The sequence below is a fragment of the Macaca nemestrina genome, chromosome 14 (genome assembly GCF_043159975.1).
Source record: "Macaca nemestrina isolate mMacNem1 chromosome 14, mMacNem.hap1, whole genome shotgun sequence".
NCBI classification, from domain to species: Eukaryota; Metazoa; Chordata; class Mammalia; order Primates; family Cercopithecidae; genus Macaca; species Macaca nemestrina.
Genome location: NC_092138.1, coordinates 71,147,440 through 71,168,874, shown reverse-complemented (window position 1 = coordinate 71,168,874; position 21,435 = coordinate 71,147,440). Strand labels below are relative to the sequence as shown.

Genomic DNA, 21,435 nt, shown 5'->3' with positions numbered 1-21,435 from the left:
CAAAATCTGCTTTTTCTACTAATTTCACATATTAAATATACTGAAACACCAATATCAAAAAATTTAGTAAATAAACACACCAAAACAGAGGCCATATAGTGAAAACATTATATTATAACATGCTTTTCCAAACAAAATATTAAAATTAATAATTTTAAACATATTCTTTAAATTCTACATGCATACTTTTGAGTATCTAAACTACATGTTAAACAGCTGAATACATTCTACTCACACTTCAGATCTTTAAACACCAACAATCTATGAATATTAATCTATTACTACAGGACAAATTTGGATAGAGGTCTTGGATAAATTTTAAGCTCACTTTAAGAGCACCAATCATTAACAATCATTTTTGTATTTTATTCACAAACACTGATACGATTTGTTTATTTATGTTAAAACAAATATTTTCTTGAAAAATGAATGTGTATTAAAGTAGTTTAACTGGTAGAGTAGGCTTTATTCCAATCTGTTAAACAGCCTATTCTCACAATATCTAAATCTACTTTTCAATGATCTCTTCCATCATTACTAACATACTTGTTCAAATTATTAGAATTATTTTTTCAAAGGGAGGAATAATCAAATTCCCCAGTCCATATATCTTATAAATATTTTACACCTAACACACACAGCTTTACAGTTCATGCGATAGGCAGTGTCTAAAAAATCAGTTACTAAATCTCAAAAACATTTAAATATCTATTTAAACACAGTGTCTTCTAGATTTTTTTTTTTTTGTAAGAAAAGTAATCTGTAAACATCTTTACCTTTAGTTCATGCTTGGTCATTTGCTGTGGTCATTGTGGAAGAAGTGGATATGACTTTATAACCATTTGTGAAGTAGTCCATCTTTGCAAAAATATTACATTCCATGGGTAAAGAACAAGTCTCATAATTACCATGTGGTACAAATTTGTGAAAGCAATTTCTGTATTTAAAAACATAAAACAAAGACTACTAAACAGTCCAAAACTGTCGTAGCTGAATATTCTAAATACGAGCCAACAGTACTACACTAAAAATGTCCAAAAATAAGGCCTCTGAAATAAATATTTCCATTCTTTAAAAAAAGACATAATAAATGTACATCACATGGTCAGTGTACATATAAAAGTCATCAGTTTAAACCATTCTGGATGATGTATCTGAAGTAAAATGACCTAGGTTTTGCTTCTGTCGACGTCCTCTATTGTTTTTGGGGCATTTTCTGTTGCATTAAAAAAAGAAAGAGAGAAAAATATTGTTTTGATGATTTTTTTTAGGATATTTCAAATGTTTCCAAAGTAATACACATTTTGCACATAAAGCCACATTGCAAGCAATTACATGAAAGGGAAATGAGATGGTATCTGTTGCAAGACAAGATGAAGATGAACACAATTCGGACCGCTACCTCCCCTACAAAGCTGGGAGTTGAGAGGATTAGATATGTAATATAGGTACTGGCACAAGCAAAATTCATTCCCAGTGTCTATGCTACTATGTATGCATCCCTGACAGATATCCTACCCTTCCTCCAGCCTAGAAACTCCCTAGTCACAGTGACTGATAATATGAAACCCCTACAGTAGAAAGGACTCTGGCCTATGTACCTTCCCTGAGCATTATGACAAGACAGCTCAAAAATGATAAGAACAGGTTAGATGAAGGGAGAAATCAGGAAGAAGTGTGCTTATTAACCTCAGCTGTGAATACACAGGAATGTCTACTGATTTTAGACAATGACTCAAAAGAAGCTGTCCACACCCTCCTGGGCCAAACCACAGAAGCCCATAAGCAACTGCCACACTGAAGATGAGGGACATTCTTTAACTCTGCTCTCATTTTACCATGTTTCTCAACAGCAGTACAAATCTCACTGTGTTGGAACTGCTCTTGTGCCTGCACACTAGATTGCAAACACAAGGTGCTGTGCTTTGCAATGTGGAATAAGGGGGCTGAGATGAATTCTGGGCTCTGCTAATAACTAACTGTGCAACCTCAATTCTCCTAAATGTAAAAAATAAATTAGGAGTTGGACTAGGTTCTACAATTTCTGCCAGCAAGAAATTTACAAACTAATGGGAAGAAAGTCTTATAACAATGAATACTCCTCATTTTGTTCAATTGCAAAGAGTACAGCTTTGCCTTGACTTAAAAGTGTTGACAATACTTCCATTTTGTATATGGTTTTACCTCACTAATCCTCATTTTAAAAGTATGAGGTAGATAGAGTTAGAATCATCTTCATTTCATAAATGAGAAAACTAGCTGACAGATCAAGCAACCCTCTTTTACTGTCACTAACTCACCATGACCTTGGAAAAGTTCCAATTTCCTAGTGCCATGGTTTTTAAATCTATAAAATCAGGGCATTTAGCTAAGGTGATGTTCAATGTTCCTGCCAATCTGTCATTCTATGAGTCTGAAAACATGAAAGGAGATTCTAAGAAGAAAAGAAGAAAAACTGACTCATGCAGTCTTGGTAAACAAGTCAGTGGGAACATCCTTTTAAAGAAGATTCCTCCCATGTGACAGCCGCCATGGTATATGTCAACAGCTGTCCCATAATGGACTGTGTGGGAGAGATACTTAAAAATTCAATGGAAATAAATCCATAAGTACATATATATTCTAAATATTCTAAATCCAAGATAGCAAGACATTAAGACATTCTAGGGGAGGAAATACCATAATAAAAAGACAGGCCTCCAGGAGAAATCTGTGATAAATTCAATGAGATGACTCCTCAATCGTTAGAGACAGTGGGGAGTGAAGACACTGTGACACAGTTAGAAATACACTGTGATGTCTAAGTGGCTGTGAGGGCAACAAGGAGGGATCTGGAGTATAAACTAAGGGTACCTACTTCAAAACGGCCTGCCAGGTAATTTTAATTGAGTAGTTGAGCATTATAGCTCTGAAGGACAGAGTTGGGTAAAGGACTGTTGTAAGGGGGCTTTCCTAGCTCTAGGACCTTAGACCGAGGTACTTCTTATCTCAGGGCTTCAGTTTCCCGACTTCTCTAAATGAAGGGGTTGAACTCAAAGTTGCTTCCCATTGACTCTAACATCCTTTGATCCTCTTAAAAATAGCACTATCTGGCTGGGCACAATCCCAGCACTTTGGGAGACCAAGGCAGGCAGATCACTTGAGCCTAGGAATGGAAGACCAACCTCAGCAACACGGCCAAACCCAGTCTCTATTAAAAAAATACAAAAATTAGCCAGGCATGGTGACGCATGCCTGTAGTCTCAGCCACTCAGGAGGTTGAGGTAAGCCCAGAAGGTTGAGGTTGCAATGATCCAAGACCATGCCACTGCATTCCAGCCTGAATGACAGAGTGAGACCCTGTCTCAAATAAAGGCACTATCTCCAGGCCTCAAACATCTTCCCTTACTTTACCTTAATTTTTCTTCTGCCTTCCAAATCATTTGTTACCTCACTCCTATTTAACTCTAATAATGTCTTAAATGGTCTTCCCCCTACCTCACATGTTCACTACTCCAATGAATTTTTCTGATGACTCATTAATACTCTGAAAAAATGGTTTATACCAAGTCCTTTCCCTGCTCAAAAACCCTAAACTGCTACAAAATCAAGTTTGAACCCTGCTCCCATGACACGGTCATACTGGGCAAAGATGTTTCCCAAGATGACTCAACATGGAACCTTTCAGTGGAAAGAAAAATGAATGGGAATCAAACTGAATCCAAATCCAGACAATTCCACTTACTAGTTGGATGACTACAGGCAAATTACTTAACGTCTGAGTCTATATTAAATGGCTATAGCCAGTCCTGCTGTTAAATGTTTTTTCCCTATCTTCTCTTTCTGTTATCATTATTTGTTACATGATTATGCCCCTACTTTGATCTACCGTCCAATTTTATATTCAGTAGTCTTTCCTAAGGGCAGATCATCTGTTCTGTGAAATAAAGCGCACTGACTTTAGTGCCTAGGTGCTTTGAAAAATATCTGTTACTTGGAGAACTTTTTTTTTTTTTTATCATTTCTAGATTCATCATTTCAGCTCCAGATGGCTGAGACTACTGAAGGTCTGGCTTCTATCCAGACCTTGGATAGAAGGGCCATAAATCCATTATGGCCTGCCAATATCTGTATTTGATATACTTCAACCTTCTGCCCAGAATAATGCAGGGATGTGGAGAGATGATGCTTATGAGACTTCTGAACTGAATCTTAAAGAAAGAGGTAAGCAAGAAGAAAAGACATTAGACTGGGAAGCACAAAGACAACATGAACTTGCTGGATTTACTCTGACTTTTCTCAGGTCCAGTTCAGTCTGACTTATGTATTTCCACTCAGTTTAGAAAAGACTCATTTTATGCCATTGCAATCCAAATAAGTCATTTAATTTATGACAAATGGTTTTATTTATAATAGAGAATTTTAAAGCTTATTACTTATTGCTGCAATCCAGAAAATGAAGTAATGTTAACACAGTGATATCACAATAAAATTATCTTCAGCCTCTGATTTCTTCCTTTCTTACTATATTAACTGTGAGTAAAGTACATTCTTAGGGCATAAAACACCCTGCAGTTGTGCAGGGCTTAAAAATTTTCTGCATGGCTCTTCTATGCACGTGCAGACCATTCTAGAAATTCTAAGCCAGTCATGGTGGTTGACGCCTACAGTCTCAGCTACTCTGGAGGATCACTTGAGCCCAGGAATTCGAGGCTGCAGTGAGCTCTAATTGCTACTGCACTCCAACCTGGATGATAGAGTGATGCCCTGTCTCTTAAAAAAAAAAAAAAAGAAAGAAAGAAAGAAAAGAAAAAAAAATTGCTACTAATATTATTTTCCCAAAATGCAGTGCTCAAAGACTGTATACAATCTCAGATTCCTAAATTCCTTTATCTCATTGACTATTCTCACTCCCTCTCTGCTTGTCACCCAGATATACTTGTAAGACTGGGAATTAGTCCTTGCCCGTATTCTAAAGAAGAAGGTTAGAGAGAGACCACTGAAAACTTCCGGGAACTGATCATAGGATTTTTCCTAATAGATTGGTGGCCTCAAAGCATCTATAAATAAACAGTTGCCTGCCTCTAATTTAAAGTTGGTATTTCTTACATTATTACCTACCTTGTTATGCACATTACAATTGCTACTATGATGGCGATCTGTACAGCTCCAATAATTGCTGCAATAAGAACATGAGTGAGCTTTTGCCTACTTGGCACTACATAGAGAATACTAAAGTCTGTCTTTTCACAGTGCTGTCCAGTGTAGCCAGATTCACATCTGAAAAAGGAAAAATATATATATTCCTATGAAAATTATAAATTTTGATACTCCCAAGCTTTTACATTAAAAAATACAAAATAGTAATAAAATGTAAACAGGAATAGGAAATCAAGCACTTTCCTACAATCTGGGGGAAAAATGTCATTTGTATATTTCCCTACTGTCTTTTTGATATACCTACATGGTGCTACTTTCATCTAAGTTATATCACATTAACTTTAAAGTTGCTGAATATTGTTAATATACATCCATTTTGTTATTCTTGCTTTTGCTTTTGGTGTCAAATCTAAAAAAGTATTGCCTAATCTAAGGCCACAAAGATTTACTCCATTTTTTCATTTTTTAGATTAAATTTGCTTAAAAATTGACAAATAAAATTACATATATTTATCATGTACAACAGGGGTCCTCAGCCCCCAGGCCATGGACCGCTATTGGACCAATAGCAGTTAATGGCCTGTTAGGAACCAGGCCACACAACAGGAGGTAAGTGGTAGGCAAGTAAGCAAAGCTTCTCTGTATTTACAGCCACTCCCCTTCACTCACATTACCACCCAAGTTCTGCCTCCTCTCAGATCATCACTGGCATTAAGATTCTCATAGGAGCACAAACCCTATTGTGAACTGCGCACACAAGGTTGACTGCTCCTTATGAGAATCTAATGCCTGATGATCTGTCACTGTCTCCCATCACCCCCAAATGGGACTGTCTAATTGCAGGAAAAACAAGCTCAGAGCTCCCACCAATTCTACATTATGGTGAGTTGTATAATTATTTCATTATGTATTACCATGTAATAATAATAGAAACAAAGTACACAATAAATGTAATGCACTTGAATTATCCCCAAACCATCACCCCCACCCCTAACCCCCAGTCCATGGAAAAACTGTCTTCCATGAAACTAGTCCCTGGTGACAAAAGGGTGGGGACCGCTGATGTACAACATGATATTTGGAAACGTACAGACATTGTGGGATGGCTAAATCAAGCTAATTAATATATGCGTTACCTTGTATAGTTATCATGTTTGTGGTGAGAACACCTAAAATCTACTTTCTTAGCATTTTTTTCAAAATAGATACATAAAATTTCAAAATAGAAATACTCCATCCAGTGACTATAACATAGCTAGCTTATCTATTCCCAATTCTAAGACATGTCAGTTATTTTCAATTTTTCACAATTATAAATTAGATGTGGTAAACATCTTGGTGAATATGCACCTTTCTATAGTTAGTGTTATCCCTTAGGGCTAGGTACCTGAAAATTAGACTACTGAAAAAATAGGTATAAACATTTACAGTTCTCTGAATATAGCATCAAATTATATGCAAGACACTTTTCAGTGTATAAAATATAAACATGTAAGATGCAGGGGTAAGATGAAAATAAGTTATTAACGACAGAAACAATGTCAAGCAGTCAAGGAGGTAAGCTGTAGGTGCTAATCTTAGAAATTATCTGAATTCCGGCCAGGCGCGGTAGCTCAAGCCTGTAATCCCAGCACTTTGGGAGGCCGAGACGGGCGGATCACAAGGTCAGGAGATCGAGACCATCCTGGCTAACACGGCGAAACCCTGTCTCTACTAAAAACACAAAAAATTAGCCGGGCGAGGTGGCGGCACCTGTGGTCCCAGCTACTCGGGAGGCTGAGGCAGGAGAATGGCGTGAACCCGGGAGGCGGAGCTTGCAGTGAGCTGAGATCTGGCCACTGCACTCCAGCCTGGGCGACAGAGCGAGACTCCATCTCAAAAAAAAAAAAAAAAAAAAAAAAAAAGAAAAAAATTATCTGAATTCCAATTAAAAGTAGATAAAAAAGGAACTGCATCAGCTGATGATAATTTGACAGGGAGAAATATTTAAGACACTTAACAGACAATTTACATTTTTAAGCTGACAGCAGTGAAATGTATAAATTAGCCAGTCTTCGGTTAGAACTGATTAATAAAACATTTGAAGTACAAAAATAGTATTTATTAATGTCCCACAACTCATTAACAAAAGAATTTGAGGCAGCTTATCACAAAGCACACATTAAAACAACAAAAAAGAAATGTGAGAGGAGGGAAACAGGGAAATCCAGTGGTAGTACAAGTCTACCAATCCAGTCCCTGAGGTTCCCAGACACTTCCCAGTACATTTCACATTGGGCTCTATGCTTCCCAGCAAACAAACAAACAAACAAACAAAACACAAGCAGTGGGCAGGTATATAGATCATGGAAGAGAATTGAGAGCCTAAAAATAAACCCACACATCTATGGTCAACTGATTTTGACAAGGGTGCTAAGATAACTCAATGGGGAAAGAATCGTCTCTTCAACAAATGGTGCTAACTGGATAGCCACATGCGAAAAGATGAAGCTAGACCTCTTCCTCGTGTCACACACAAAAATTGCCTCAAAATGGATCACAGATCTAAATGTAAGAGCTAAAACTACAAAACTCTGAAGAAAAAACATAAGATACAGTTATTATGGAAAACCGTATGGGAGTTCCTCAAAAAATTAAAAATAAAACTACCATATGATCCAGCAATCTCATTACTGGGTATATAACTAAAGGAAATAAAATCAGTATGTTGAAGAAATATCTGCACTCCTATGTTTATTGCAGCATTATCACAATAGCTAAGATATGGATTCAATCTAGGTATCCATTAACAAATAAATGGATAAAATAATGAGGTATATATACAAAATGGAATACTATTCAGCCATAAAGAAGAAGGAAATCCTATCATTTGCATGGATGGACCTGCAGAGCATTATATTAAGTGAAATAAGCCAAGCACAGAAGACAAATACTGAATGATCTCACTCATATGTGGAACCTAAAATAGTTGATCTCATAGAAGTAGAGTAGAATAGTGGTTACCAGGAACTGGGGTGGTAGGAGGTGGTTGAGGACATGTTGGTCAGGGGATACTAAATTTCAGTTAGATGGGAGGAATAAGTTCAAGAGATGTAGTGTACAACATGGTGACTATAGTTAACAATGTAGTGTATTCTTGGAAAATGCTGAGGATTCTAAGTGCTCTCACCACAAAAGTGGTAACGATGTGAGGTAATGTGTATGTTAATCAGCTTGATTAGACATTTCACAATGTATATATATTTCCAAACATGATGTACATTATATATATACATAATTTTGTCAATTTTTAAATACATTTAATTTTAAAAAGAGAATAAAACATAGGAGTAAATCTTTATCACCTTAGATTAGGCAACAATTTCTTAGATATGACACCAAAAAGCAAAAGCAACAACAACAACAACAACAAAAGATAAATAGCACTAAATCAAAATTAAAATCTTTTGTACTTAAGGACATTATCAAGAAAGTAAAAAGACAACCCACAAAATGGAAAAAAAATGTAAGTTCCATATATCTGATAAGGGACTTATATCTAGAACATATAAAGAACTAATACAACTCTATCATAGCCAAAAAATAAAAGAGCAAAGGATGTATACTGACATTTCTCCAGAGAAGATATACAAATAGCCAATAAGCACATGAAAAGATGCTCAACATCATTAGCCATCATGGAAATAAAAATCAAAGCCACCATATATACCAGTTTTTATAGTTACTAAGATGGCCTAAATCAAAAAGTCAGATAATTACAAGTGTTGACGAAGGTACTGTAGGGCATGTAAAATGGTGCAGCCACTTTGGAAAACGGTCTGGCAGTTCCTCAAAATGTTAAACACTGGGTTACCATTTGGCCCAGCAATTCTACCACTAAACTTTACCCAAGTGAAATTAAAACATGTTCACACAAAAACTTGCAAATGATCATTCAGAGCAGCATTTTTCATAATAACCATAAAGTGGAAATAACCTAAATTTTCACTGATTGATGATGAATAGATTAAAAACATGTGGTTTTATCCATACAATAGAACAGTATTCGGCCACAAAAAGGAATGAAGTACTGATATACGTTATGACATGGATGAACCTGGAAAATGTTACGCTAAGTGAAAACAGCTAGACACATGAGACCCCATACTATATGGTTCAATTTACATGAACTATCCAGAATAGGTAAGGCTATAGAGATAGAAAATAAATTAGTGGATGCCTAGGGCTAGGGAGCATGAGAAGATTTGGGAGTAAAAGCTAAAGGGTATGAGGTGTCCTCTTGAGGAGAAGAAAATGTACTAAAATTGATTGTGGTGATGGTTGCAGGACTCTGTGCATATACTAAACACCAATGGAGAAGGAAGGCAGGCAGGCAGGGAGGGAGGGAGGGAGGGAAAAGTAGTAGGACAGTTGACACAAAATACAATCTCCATAAAATAAAAACAAATAAGTTGTTCAAAAGAAGCACAGTAATCAAACAAGTTGTTCAAAAGAAGCACGGTTGTTACTGTTATGAAACTTAAGGGAACTTAATCTCATTGGTCCTCATTTAAACAGGGCACCTTCTAACATAAAGAACAGTATCCTCAACAACACAGCTGCAGTAAATTCTATGATATAATGAAGTCTCATGGGATTTTTAAAATAATGTCCTTCATGATAAGCTAATGGACAATAGTCAAAGCTCAGTAAAATAAAAGCAGTTCCATAGGGAACTGTAACAATGTCCTAGATATGCAGCTCTCTAATGGTTTGGCTTAAGCCAAAGATTAAAATCTGAGTATCAAAAAGAATGAATATGCCATATATCATCGCTGCACTTCTCCCTGGGTATTATTTTCTCCAACTGACTTTTGGTTATACTATCTGATATGGTTTGGCTGTGCCCAACCCAAATCCCATCTTGAATAGTAACTCCCACAACTTCCATTATCGTGGGAGGAACCCAGTGGGAGGTGACTGAATTATGGCGGCAGGTCTTTCCTGCACTGTTCTTGTGATAGTAAATGAGTCTCATGAGATCTGACAGTTTTAAAAACAGGAGTTGCCCTGCACAGGCTCTCTGTTTGCCTGCTGCCATCCACGTAAGATGTGACTTGCTCCTCCTTGTCTTCCCCCATCACTGTGAGGCCTCCACAGCCACGTGGAACTGTAAGTCCAATTAAATCCCTTCTTTTTTAAATTGTCCAGTCTTGGGTATGTCTTTATCAGCAGTGTAAAAACAAACTAATACACTCTCCTAATACCTAGAGCACGAACTTCTAGGTTATTACTTCTTCTGTTACTGATTAAAGGCAGATCCAAGGATTCAGTCCTCCACTTTCTACTTTCATCCCAAACACCTTCCACAGGCAATCCTATTCACTCCCACTGTCTCATGTGTGAATTCATTCACACATTCATTTACAACAATTATTGAGCACCTGCTATGTGCCACCTACCGTGGTGAGCATTTGGGATGCATCAGTGAACAGAATCGATAAAGATCCCTGGCCTGCTTACCAGCTACCAGAAGAAGAGTGTCAATAAACAAAGGAAGTGAATTAAATGGTTATGTTAGAAGGTGATAGATACTATAGGAATGTGGGGTGTGGGGTGTTAAGGGAAACTGCAAACACCAGGTATGAGCCAGGAAAACTGCAGGAAGGGAGGGTTGCGGTTTTAAATAAGGCAGTCCGGGTAGGTTAAGAAATTGACATATGCCAGGCATGGTGGCTCACGCCTGTAATCCCAGCACTTTGGGAGGCTGAGGCGGGCTGATCATGAGGTCAGGAGATCGAGACCATCCTGACTAACACAGTGAAACCCTGTCTCGACTAAAAATACAAAAAATTAGCCGGGCGTGCTGGCGGGCACCTGTAGTCCCAGCTACTCGGGAGGCTGAGGCAGGAGAACGGCGTGAACCCAGGAGGCAGAGCTTGCAGTGAGCCAAATTCCTGCCACTGCACTCCAGCCTGGGCGACAGAGCAAGACTCCATCTCAAAGAAAAAAAAAAAAAAAAAAGAAAAGAAAAGTGACATATGAGTAAAGACTTGAAGAAGGTGAGGAGTCTGCCATGCAAACAACTGGAAGACAGCATACCAAGCAAAGGAAGAGCCAGTGCAAGTGCCCTAAAGTGGGAGCACCCACGCATGCATGGCATGCACAAGAACAGCAAGTGTGGCTGGAGAAAAGGGGGTGAGGGGGAGGAGAGCCAGACAGAGAGGTGAAGAAACAAAACTAAGTAGGGCCTTCTGCACTGAGTGAGATGAAGGAACCGCTGGAAGGGTTTTAGCAGAGGAATGATATGAACTGGCTTTTATTTTAAAAGGCTCACTCTGCACTTTGGGAGGCCAAGGCAGGTGGATCACCTGAGGTCAGGAGTTCGAGACCAGCCCGGGCAAAATGACGAAACCGTCTCTATTAAAAAATGCAAAAATCAGCCTGGCCAATGTGGTGAAACCCTGTCTCTACTAAAAATACAAAAAATAGCCGGGTGTGGTGGCACACGCCTGTAATCCCAGCTACTCAGGAGGCTGAGGCATGAGAATCGCTTGAACCCAGGAGGCAGAGGCTACAGTGACCTGAGATCACACCACTGCACTCCAGCCTGGGCAACAGAGTGAGATCCTGTCTCAAAAAAGGGAAAAAGAAAAAAGGCAGGGACACTCACTCTGTCTGCTGTTTTGATTATGGACTATAGAATACAATCACGGAGGCTATTGCAAAAACTCCAGGGAAATATTGGCCTGCACTAGGAATAGCACTGGCAATGGTGAGAAGTAATCAAATTTTGGAGATATTCTGAAACAGAATTCCCAGCTGATTGGATAAGAAAGAGAAGACAGAGATACATCAGAGGGTGTTTCGTCTGAGCAACTGAAAAGATGGAGTTGGAATCAACTGAGATGAAGAAGGTGGCAGGTAAAGCAGGTTTAGGGAGGGAGAACAGATCAGGAGATCGGCTTTAGTCCTGTTGAGATTGAGGTGTCAGACATCCATGTGGAAATGTAAAGGAGGCAGATGGATCTACGAGTTTCAATTCGGCAGAGAAGTCTGGGATTTATGTAAATTAGGAGTTATTAGCATATGTCATGGAAAGCCCTGAGACTGGACAGAATCTCTAAGGGAAGAGGACTAGGATTAAACCCAAGTACACTACTACATTGAGAGGTCAGGGAGCAAAGAGGGAAGCAGCCAAGAAAACTGGAATGTCCAGCAAATCAGGAAAAAAACAACAGACAGTATAATTCTTGACACCAAGTAAAGAATGCATATCACACATGAGGGGGTGATCAACTGTGTCAAATGCTACTGATCATTCAAAAGTAATTTGAGACTAAGTACTGACCACTGAATTTAGAAATGAGAACAGTCCCAGTGGAGTGTTAGGGACAAAAGCTTGTTGGGGTGAGTTCAAGAGAAATGGGAAGTGAGGAACTGGAGACAGACTTTAGGCAACTCTTTCGAGTTCTATGAAGGAAAGGAAACGAACAGGACAGTAACTGGTGGGAATGAGAATGAGCAGTTTTTTTCCAAGATGGAAAAAATAAAAGTTTATCAATATATATGAGATATACTGATATTAAGTTCTATGACACAGAGAAAAAGGGAGAGGATTGCTGGTATGTGATAGTGAAAGTGTGTGCAAGTTCTCATATTGCTTCCATTTTCTCAGTAAACTTGGAAAGAAGATCAACAGCCAAGAATGAGGATGAGAGAGGAGGTACAGCTAATCTGAGGAGAGAGGAGAAGATACAAAGAAATCCTATAGGAGAGGAGGAGAATGCATAAACTGCAGGTGTAGAATGACTGCCGGCACAGCATAAAGGGCCCACCTTGAGACCTATAGATATGTCAGTGAGACTAGTTAACCTGGTGGTGTGCTTTTCACCGACAGCCATGATCAGCTGCATGTATAGGTATGCAGTAGGTGGAGAGCTGGGAGGAACCAGGACTACAGTTTTGGCAAGTGAGTATGATGAAGCAACAGAGGAAAGAGGGATTCAAATGCAAAGGGAACTACAATGACTGGCCATGGAATTTACACTAACGAGGGAGGGGAAGAGAATATCCAGGGTGTGAGGGACACTGAAAAGTTGATAGGATCAATAAACGGGAGGGCTAGTGGGATAGAAGAATTGCTAGGTAGAAAGTAAAATGGAAATGGTAGAGAGGGAATGATTCTCAAATGTATGTCTTCAATCACATCTCTCTCATCAGTTCCAAAACTAAAATATATCCAGCAGCCCACCAGACATCTGTAAGCGGATATCCCACAGTTATCTTAGACCAAGCACGTCAAACTGAATATATCATTTCCCCTCAAACCTTCTCCCTCTTCCCAATGCATTTCCCACTCAATCTTGTGTTAGCCAGAAACCCAGGAGACTCTCCTGACTCTTCATCCCACTAACCTCCACCAACCCCCAGGTTCTCGTGCTCATATCCAACCTAACAGGTCGGTCACCAACATCTATGAGTTCAACCACTTCAACCACCTAATGATTTCTCTGCAATCCATTTATTTTATCAGCCTCACAACAACTCCTTCATACTTAATTCAGGCCCTTACTTCTTACTAAGTCTCCTAAATTTTCTAATCTACTTTCCACAATGTCACCAGAGTGACTTTCAGATTTGATCTCAGCATTGCTACTTAAAATCCTCTAATGGTGTCTCACTGCCTTTAAAATAAAAGCCAAGCTCCTGGGATAGGCCATATGTTCCTATAAGATCTGACTCTTTCTCCAACAATGTCCCCCACCCATCTTCAGGCTTACATGTCTTTTCTGAAGTCCCAAATCGCCTCATGTATACCTGTGTATGACAGCATTTTTCATATTATAATTACTTGTCAGTCTCTTCCACCAGGTTGTATGGTTTTTAAAGGCAAGATCCCTGGATCTCTGTCATAGTTGAATTTGACACCCCAATATCAGGGAGAATTTGGCATTAATACATCAATCAATCAATCAATAAAAAAAAAAAATCAGGCCAGGCGCGGTGGCTCACGCCTGTAATCTCAGCACTTTGGGAGGCTAAGGCAGGTGGATCACCCAAGGTCAGGAGTTCGAGACTAGCCTGGCCAACATGGCAAAACCCTGTCTCTACTAAAAATAGAAAAATTAGACAGGCATGGTGGCACACGCCTATAATCCCAGCTACTTGGGAGGCTGAGGCAGGAGAACTGCTTGAACCTGGGAGGGAGGTAGAGGTTGCAGTGAGCCGAGATTACACCACTGCACTCCAGCCTGGGCAACAGAGCAAGACTCCATCTCAAAACAAAAACAAAACAAAACAAAAAATCAATGGTACCATAATGCTAGAAGATTTTAACCTAATAATAGGACTATAGCTAAAAGCTGTTTATCCTTACTTGTTTACTGCTATACACACACACTTACCTACTAGCAGAAGTACAAATATCATGGCCTGATTCCTATAGACACTGCACAGACTCAGACAAAAGGAAAAGATCAACTGCTTTTAAGGAGTTACAATTGTGCAGAAAAGAGATTCTTTGGCATTTAAGATACTCCTTTTTTTTTTTTTTTTTTTTTTTTTTTTTTTTTTTTTTTTTTTTGAGACGGTGTCTCTCTCTGTCCCCCAGGCTGGAGTGCAGTGGTGCGATCTCAGCTCACTGCAAGCTTCACGCCATTCTCCTGCCTCAGCCTCCTGAGTAGCTGGGACTACAGGCGCCCACCACTGCGCCCGGCTAATTTTTTTGTATTTTTAGTAGCGATGGGGTTTCACCGTGGTCTCGATCTCCTGACCTTGTGATCCGCCCGCCTCGGCCTCCCAAAGTTACAGGCGTGAGCCACCGCGCCCGGCCGATACTCCTCTTAAAAATTTATCATCGCCGGGCGCGGTGGCTCAAGCCTGTAATCCCAGCACTTTGGGAGGCCGAGACGGGCGGATCACGAGGTCAGGAGATCGAGACCATCCTGGCTAACCCGGTGAAACCCCGTCTCTACTAAAAAATACAAAAAACTAGCCGGGCGAGGCGGCAGGCGCCTGTAGTCCCAGCTACTCGGGAGGCTGAGGCAGGAGAATGGCCTGAACCCGGGAGGCGGAGCTACAGTGAGCTGAGATCCGGCCACTGCACTCCAGCCTGGGCGACAGAGCGAGACTCCGTCTCAAAAAAAAAAAATTTATCATCATCACATGTCATTCAAAAATATTTACTGAGTTCCTACTGGGCTAGGTCCTACACTAGGCACAGGGAAAATACTGGTTAACAAAACAAAGAGCCCCTAATGGGCTTACAGTCTAATAATATCAACTGCTATTCACTAAGTACATACTACATACCAGGTATTAGGCTAAGCACTTTACATATATTATCTCGCTTAATTTTAACAACATGAGATAGGTACTATTACTATTCTACTTTAAGAAAGATGAAAATGAGGCTTAGATATTTTATGTATAAACTTCCAAAGAACACACAGACAATAATTGGCCAAGTCAGTGTATCCAATTCCAAAGCCTTTAACCTGTACACCATTCAATCCTCTTACTTTCAGTTAGTAAAATACTAGAAAATAACCTGGTATCACATCATTACCAGAACATGATCCTCTCTCTCATCCTTCATTTAAGTATCTTGAAAGATGCACCATCCTAAGAGGACAAGATCCAAACCTCTATCAAGCTATCCATGCCACTGTAGGACAAACATGAAGAGCCCACTGTAAGATTTCGTTTTTAAACTGGCTTGGGCCAGGAGCAGTGGCTTACGTCTGTAATCCCAGCACTTTGGGAATCTGAGGCAGGCAGACTGAATGAGCTCAAGAGTTCAAGACCAGCCTGGGCAACACAGCAAAACCCTGTCTCTACTAAAAATTAGGCTGGGCACGGTGGCTCACGCCTGTAATTCCACTTTGGGAGGCCAAGGCGGGCGGATCATGAGGTCAAGAGATCGAGACCATCCTGACCAACATAGTGAAACCCTATCTCTACTAAAAATACAAAATTAGCTGGGCATGGTGGCACATGCCTGTAGTCCCAGCTACTCAGGAGGCTGAGGCAGGAGAATCACTTGAACCCAAGAGGCGGAGGTTGCAGTGAGCCGAGATTGCACCACTGCACTCCAGCCTGGCGACAGAGCAAGACTCCATCTCAAAAAAACAAAAAACAAAAAATTAGCCAAGCATGGTGGCACATGCCTATAGTTCCAGCTACTCAGGAGGCTGAGGCAGGAGAATTGCTTGAACCTGGGAGGCTGAGGTTGCAGTGAGTCAAGATCGCACCACTGCACTCCAGTCTGGGCAACAGAGCAAGACTCTGTCTCAAAAAAAAAACAAAAAACAAAAAACAAAAAAAACCTGGCCTGTTATCATTCATACAGCTGGATTTTTTTAATGTTCACAAAAAAAAAAAGAGGAGGTCAGGGTTCTTCAAAGACAAGGAGAACTTTCAATCAGGAAAAAGCAAATGTCTTAACAAAGAACTATTCAACCATTAACAGTTTACAGTGTTTTGTTTTGTTTCTTGTTTTTTAAGCAGGAGAAAGGCCGGGGAAAAAAATCAGGAGCAGGGAGCTAAAGAAGTAGAAGGACCCAAGATACTGGATTTCCAATTGCTTCCTCTTATTTTTTGGAAAGATTCACCGGCTTCTAGGTGGACCAAACAAAGGAAAAGTATACTATTTCTCCATGTTTTGATGTTTTGACTAAGAAAGGAAAAAAAGGATCTGGTCAAACTCTAGGAGGCAAGGGTAAGCAAAATGACAGCAATGTCCCCTTGTCTATAGAAACATCACCTGGCTAACTAGACCAACATCAAGTAGATGATGAGCTCCTAGCAGCAGCAGCAAAAAGGTGTATCCATAGACAGGCAAGAGCAGCAAAAAACACTAAGATCATTAGGTAGGGTATTGGAAAGTCTAAGACTTAATTTTTTCCCAGCTCTATTTCTAACTTGCTGTTGACCTTGAACAAGTTACATAACCTCTCTGGAATCAGGGAGTTGAGGATTTACGCCCTTTCCATTTTCATCTCTCAATTCACACCTGGTTCTTCGTCCCCATCCCCTTATTTTTAGAAATCTATTTTAGCACCTATTTTACTTGAGTTACATGTTCTCTGTTCTTAATACAGTCTTTAGTCCCTCAACCACCTTGTGACAGATTGCCTAAAAACCAAAATAGTGTTGGAATATGGCACATTTATTTTTTATATTAAAAATGCATAGTATTATATTTTAAATTTGCCCATAATCTCAAAGCCCTTTAAAAAATTGTTTTTTGTTTTCTGCATATTACTTGCCAGTTTTCCAAATGATGCTGCTGATTTATTTTTTTACTTGTCTACTGCAAATAAACACTACTTTTTGGTAATATTTAGCCTACATTTCATTCCCTTCTATAGAGCAACAACCACTGATGAAAAAAAATGCTCACCACTGATCTGGAAGCACTGACTTACCTACAAGAAGCCTTCTGAGTAGAATAGATGAATTCACATTTTCCATGGATGCAGTAACCATTGAGGTTTTCAGGGCAAGGCATGTGGTTTCCAATATAAACATCTTCTCTTTGATCATTAGCATCTTAAAAGAACATAAACCAGATCATTCAACAATGAAACGCAAGCTGAAAAATAAGGACTTTTCAAATGTTCTGAAACAGCAAATGAATCCACTTGCTGTCAACCACCTACTGGCAATTTGAAAAGAAAATTTATCAGATAAGGGGTTAGATCAGATCCAGGGTCTTTTCTAATTCCTATTATGCCATAAACACAGCGGTAAACTTTAGATTCAAAGCATTTAAAAATACTTGCAGAATGTGACCGCTAAGAGTTACCGTTGTTTAAAAACAATCTGGCAAAGAAAACTAAACACCTTTGCTAAAGAAAAAAATGCTAGCTCTAGAAGAAAGTTCACCTCTGTGACAGAGAGATGGTGTACACAGAAATGGCTTTTGGGGAATGAACTTAATCATCTATTTGAGGGCTATGAAATTGAGGCCAAAGAACACTGAATGACAGAGAGCAAGTAATGGGATTCTGGAATTTTAGGGTGAAAGGTTTATTTTCGGAATGAAAATTATCAAGCATATTCATTTTTTTCCAAGTGAAAATAGCTTTGCTGCTCTTTTCATATAGTTTTTCTTAGTATATGGTCATTATTTTAAAAATTCAAATAATATAGAGGTTAAAAAAGAAATTCAAAATAACCTGAGATCTCACTCTCCAAAAATAAAACACTATCAACATGTTGATGAACATCTGCTCAGACTTAAGTATAATGATTTGAACTGAACTGAAGTGAAGAAAAGGAAGAGAGTCAGGAAGGAGAGATGGAACGGGTCAGGAAAGATGAAAACATAGGAACTTGGTCTTCAAAATCAATCAGATTCATTCACTCATTCAGTCATTCTCCATATATACATCACATACTCACATATGCACACACACATACACAAATAAATTTGGGAATGAATTTTTATACTTTTTTTGGTATATGCACCAATACATTAATCCTAAGCTCGAAGGACCCAGAATTCCCCAATATTTACAGGCCTGTCCATGTGCAGGAAAATCCCCAGGCTTCCTGCCATTTCTATCTTACACAGTTCTAGCTAACAGATTCTGTGCACTATAGCCGTACCTTCAGCATACTACCCTCTTAAACCTGAGACTTCATAACTGTAAACTCAGAATAATAGGACCTATACTTCATGCAGTTTTGAGAGGATTAAAGGAGATAACAAATGCAAGTAAAATACCACCAAAATAACCAGCTATTTAAACAGTATATCATGTAACATCACAGGGCCTATCTCCCCAAAATACAAATAAAAGGTGCTAATAAAAATTTTTTAATGTTAATGGAAACAAATTAAAAAGGAATGAAATAGTGAGTTGTATGTATGTGTATGGGGAAGATTAAGAGGAAGATCAAGGGAGAAGTGAGAATAGAGGTGTCAAGTGTAAAAAAACCCTGAGAACCAAAAATACAGATTTTCTGAGGATAAAAATTTACATATAGACAGAAAAAAACCTTAATGATTATTGAGGTCAGTGATAGTGGAACTAAAGCAGAGAGAAACAAGACCAAAATGATATTATTTTTCCTCAAAGTATATATATTTACATTGTGCTAATTTAATTTATGCCTAGAAAGAGAACAGATCTAAAAGTCAGGGAATCTAACATACAAATTCTCAATTTAAAAAATGTCTTTACTGCTTTGTGACCTTGTTCAAATCACTTATTCTCTCTGAGGGAGCTGAATGAGACCAGCACTACCCAACACAGGTATAGTACAAGACACATATGTAATTTTATATTTTCTAGTAGCCCAGATTTTAAAAAGTAAATAGAAACAAGTAAATTAATTTTAATCATATAATGTAATCCAGTATAGCCAATAAATAACATTTTCACATATTACCAGTATTAAAAATTGAAATATTCTTACTTTTTAAAATAAGTCTCCAAATTCTGATATTTTATACCCACAAAAGATCTAAATTCTGACTAGCCACATTTCAAGTGCTCAATAGCAACATGAGCCTAGTAGCTATCATAATGGAAAGTGCAAAACAGATCACTAATTTATCATCTACTGATCACCTTGTATATGCTGGGCACTCTGCTAGGTGCTGGGAATACAAAAATGAAAACATATCCTGTCGTCAAAGGGCTTATAAGGTCTCCTCCAGCTCCCAGACTATGATTCTGCCATGGCAAAAGAAATCAAGCCCTCTTCTGGGTTGCTATGATCCTGAGCACTTACTCCTCTATTATAACACTCACAGTACTGCCTGTTTTATTGCTATTTGGGTTTTTTAAGTCAGCCTCTACTATAAGACTGTGAGCTCCTTAATAATCTGGCTGCTTGTGTTATTCATTTCTGTATAACTCCTAACACTTAGAATGTAGTACATATAATGGCTAAGAACACAGCTCTAGAGTCAGACTGCCTAGGTTTGAATCCTGGTTACAACACTCTCTAGCTGTGTGACCTAAAGGCAGTTACTTAACTATTTCTGGCCCTCAGTTTCTTAATCTGAGAAATGAAGATGATAATGATGTCTACTTCTTGTAGGGTTGTTTTGAGGCCTAAATGAGATAATGTATTTAGTGTATTAAATATGTAAGTGTTTACAGAACTTAGAACAATGCCTGGCAAACAATAAGTACTTAACAAATAAGTATTACCAAGTATTATTTCGTGCTCAACAAATGTTTGTTAAATGAATAAATTCTAATTTTCTCCTGGTAAAGGGAGAAAAAAAACAGTTATAAATTGTATCTTTGTTGTTTTCCATTGACAAAATTATTATCCAATAAAGGTTTCTATCTTGAATCCCTTCATGAACTAGACTGTCTGTAGTAGTCCTATCCTGTGTTTCCTAACAGAGGTCAAAACTTAATTATCATATCTTTTATTTATTAATACTTGTGATCCAAGCAGAAGACTTTCCTAAAGTAATTTAGCTTTGATGAGAAATAGTTTATCAGAAACCAAATAACTGAAATCAAATATACTTTTCTTGCTACAGTTTTAAACTAAAAATGCCACTCTACATTCCCCATCAGACCATAAGTGAACTGAGGAAAGCAGTCATCTCCCATAGCATTTCTCAGAACATGGCCATGAAAGGGTATAACAATGGGACTATAGAGAATAAGGTTATGCACCAACCTATGATAATAAAGTCCTATAAGGATAAAGTCCTAGTAATAGGACTGTGCAGGTCTGTAGAGGCTGTGGTAATGTACTAACGTACCATAAGGAAGTTCTTTAAACAGCAAGGAATTTCAAGAATAACGCAGAGCTGAGAGCTATCAGAGAACTCAGCTAGGTGAAAGCAGTCAGAGAAAGTTAACTAAATTAAAAACAAAGTTTTGAGAAATTAATAGGAAAAGTATGGCACCAATAAACATACACTGAATGAAGTAATGAAAGAATGTGGTATCAAGCTGTAGGCAAAGTGAAGCTATATAAAACATGAACATGTCTAATAAGGCTTTGAAACTTCTGCCAACATCCAAATTCACAGAGTCTAATATTCCGCTCAATGCCAACTTTATTCATCCCATTAAACATACATACTATTTCTGGGCATAGCTACATGCTCAGCTAAGCTACAGAGGATATTAAAAAAAAAAAAAAAAAGGCATGCATGGTCCTTGCCCTCAAGAAGCTTAAAGTCAATTCAGAAAATCAGCATATACACATGAAAAACTGAATAACACAAGGGAAGGGGTCCCATGTGGCAGTTTACAATTAAACGGCAAAAGATGGTTTTATAACACTAGGTGCTATGGAAGTTCAAATTGAAAGGAGAACTCACTGGAG

General features: G+C 38.5%; 1 protein-coding gene across 3 annotated transcripts in view; it reads right to left on the bottom strand.

The window, feature by feature from the left end:
* LOC105480973 (transmembrane protein with EGF like and two follistatin like domains 1) overlaps positions 1-21,435 on the bottom strand; it is a 99,635-nt gene that overhangs the window by 591 nt on the left and 77,609 nt on the right. Inside the window, exons 8-10 of one of the 3 annotated variants that reach the window (XM_071078081.1) lie at positions 17,550-17,673; positions 5,101-5,259; positions 777-937 (exon numbers count right to left, since the gene is read on the bottom strand). In XM_071078081.1, coding sequence (XP_070934182.1) covers positions 784-937; positions 5,101-5,259; positions 17,550-17,673 — 437 coding nt within the window. In that variant the 3' untranslated portion in view covers positions 777-783. Of the gene's footprint in view, positions 1-94; positions 1,217-5,100; positions 5,260-17,549; positions 17,674-21,435 lie in introns of those variants that run through there. The other 2 variants (XM_011740203.3, XM_011740204.3) reach the window with 2 other exon arrangements.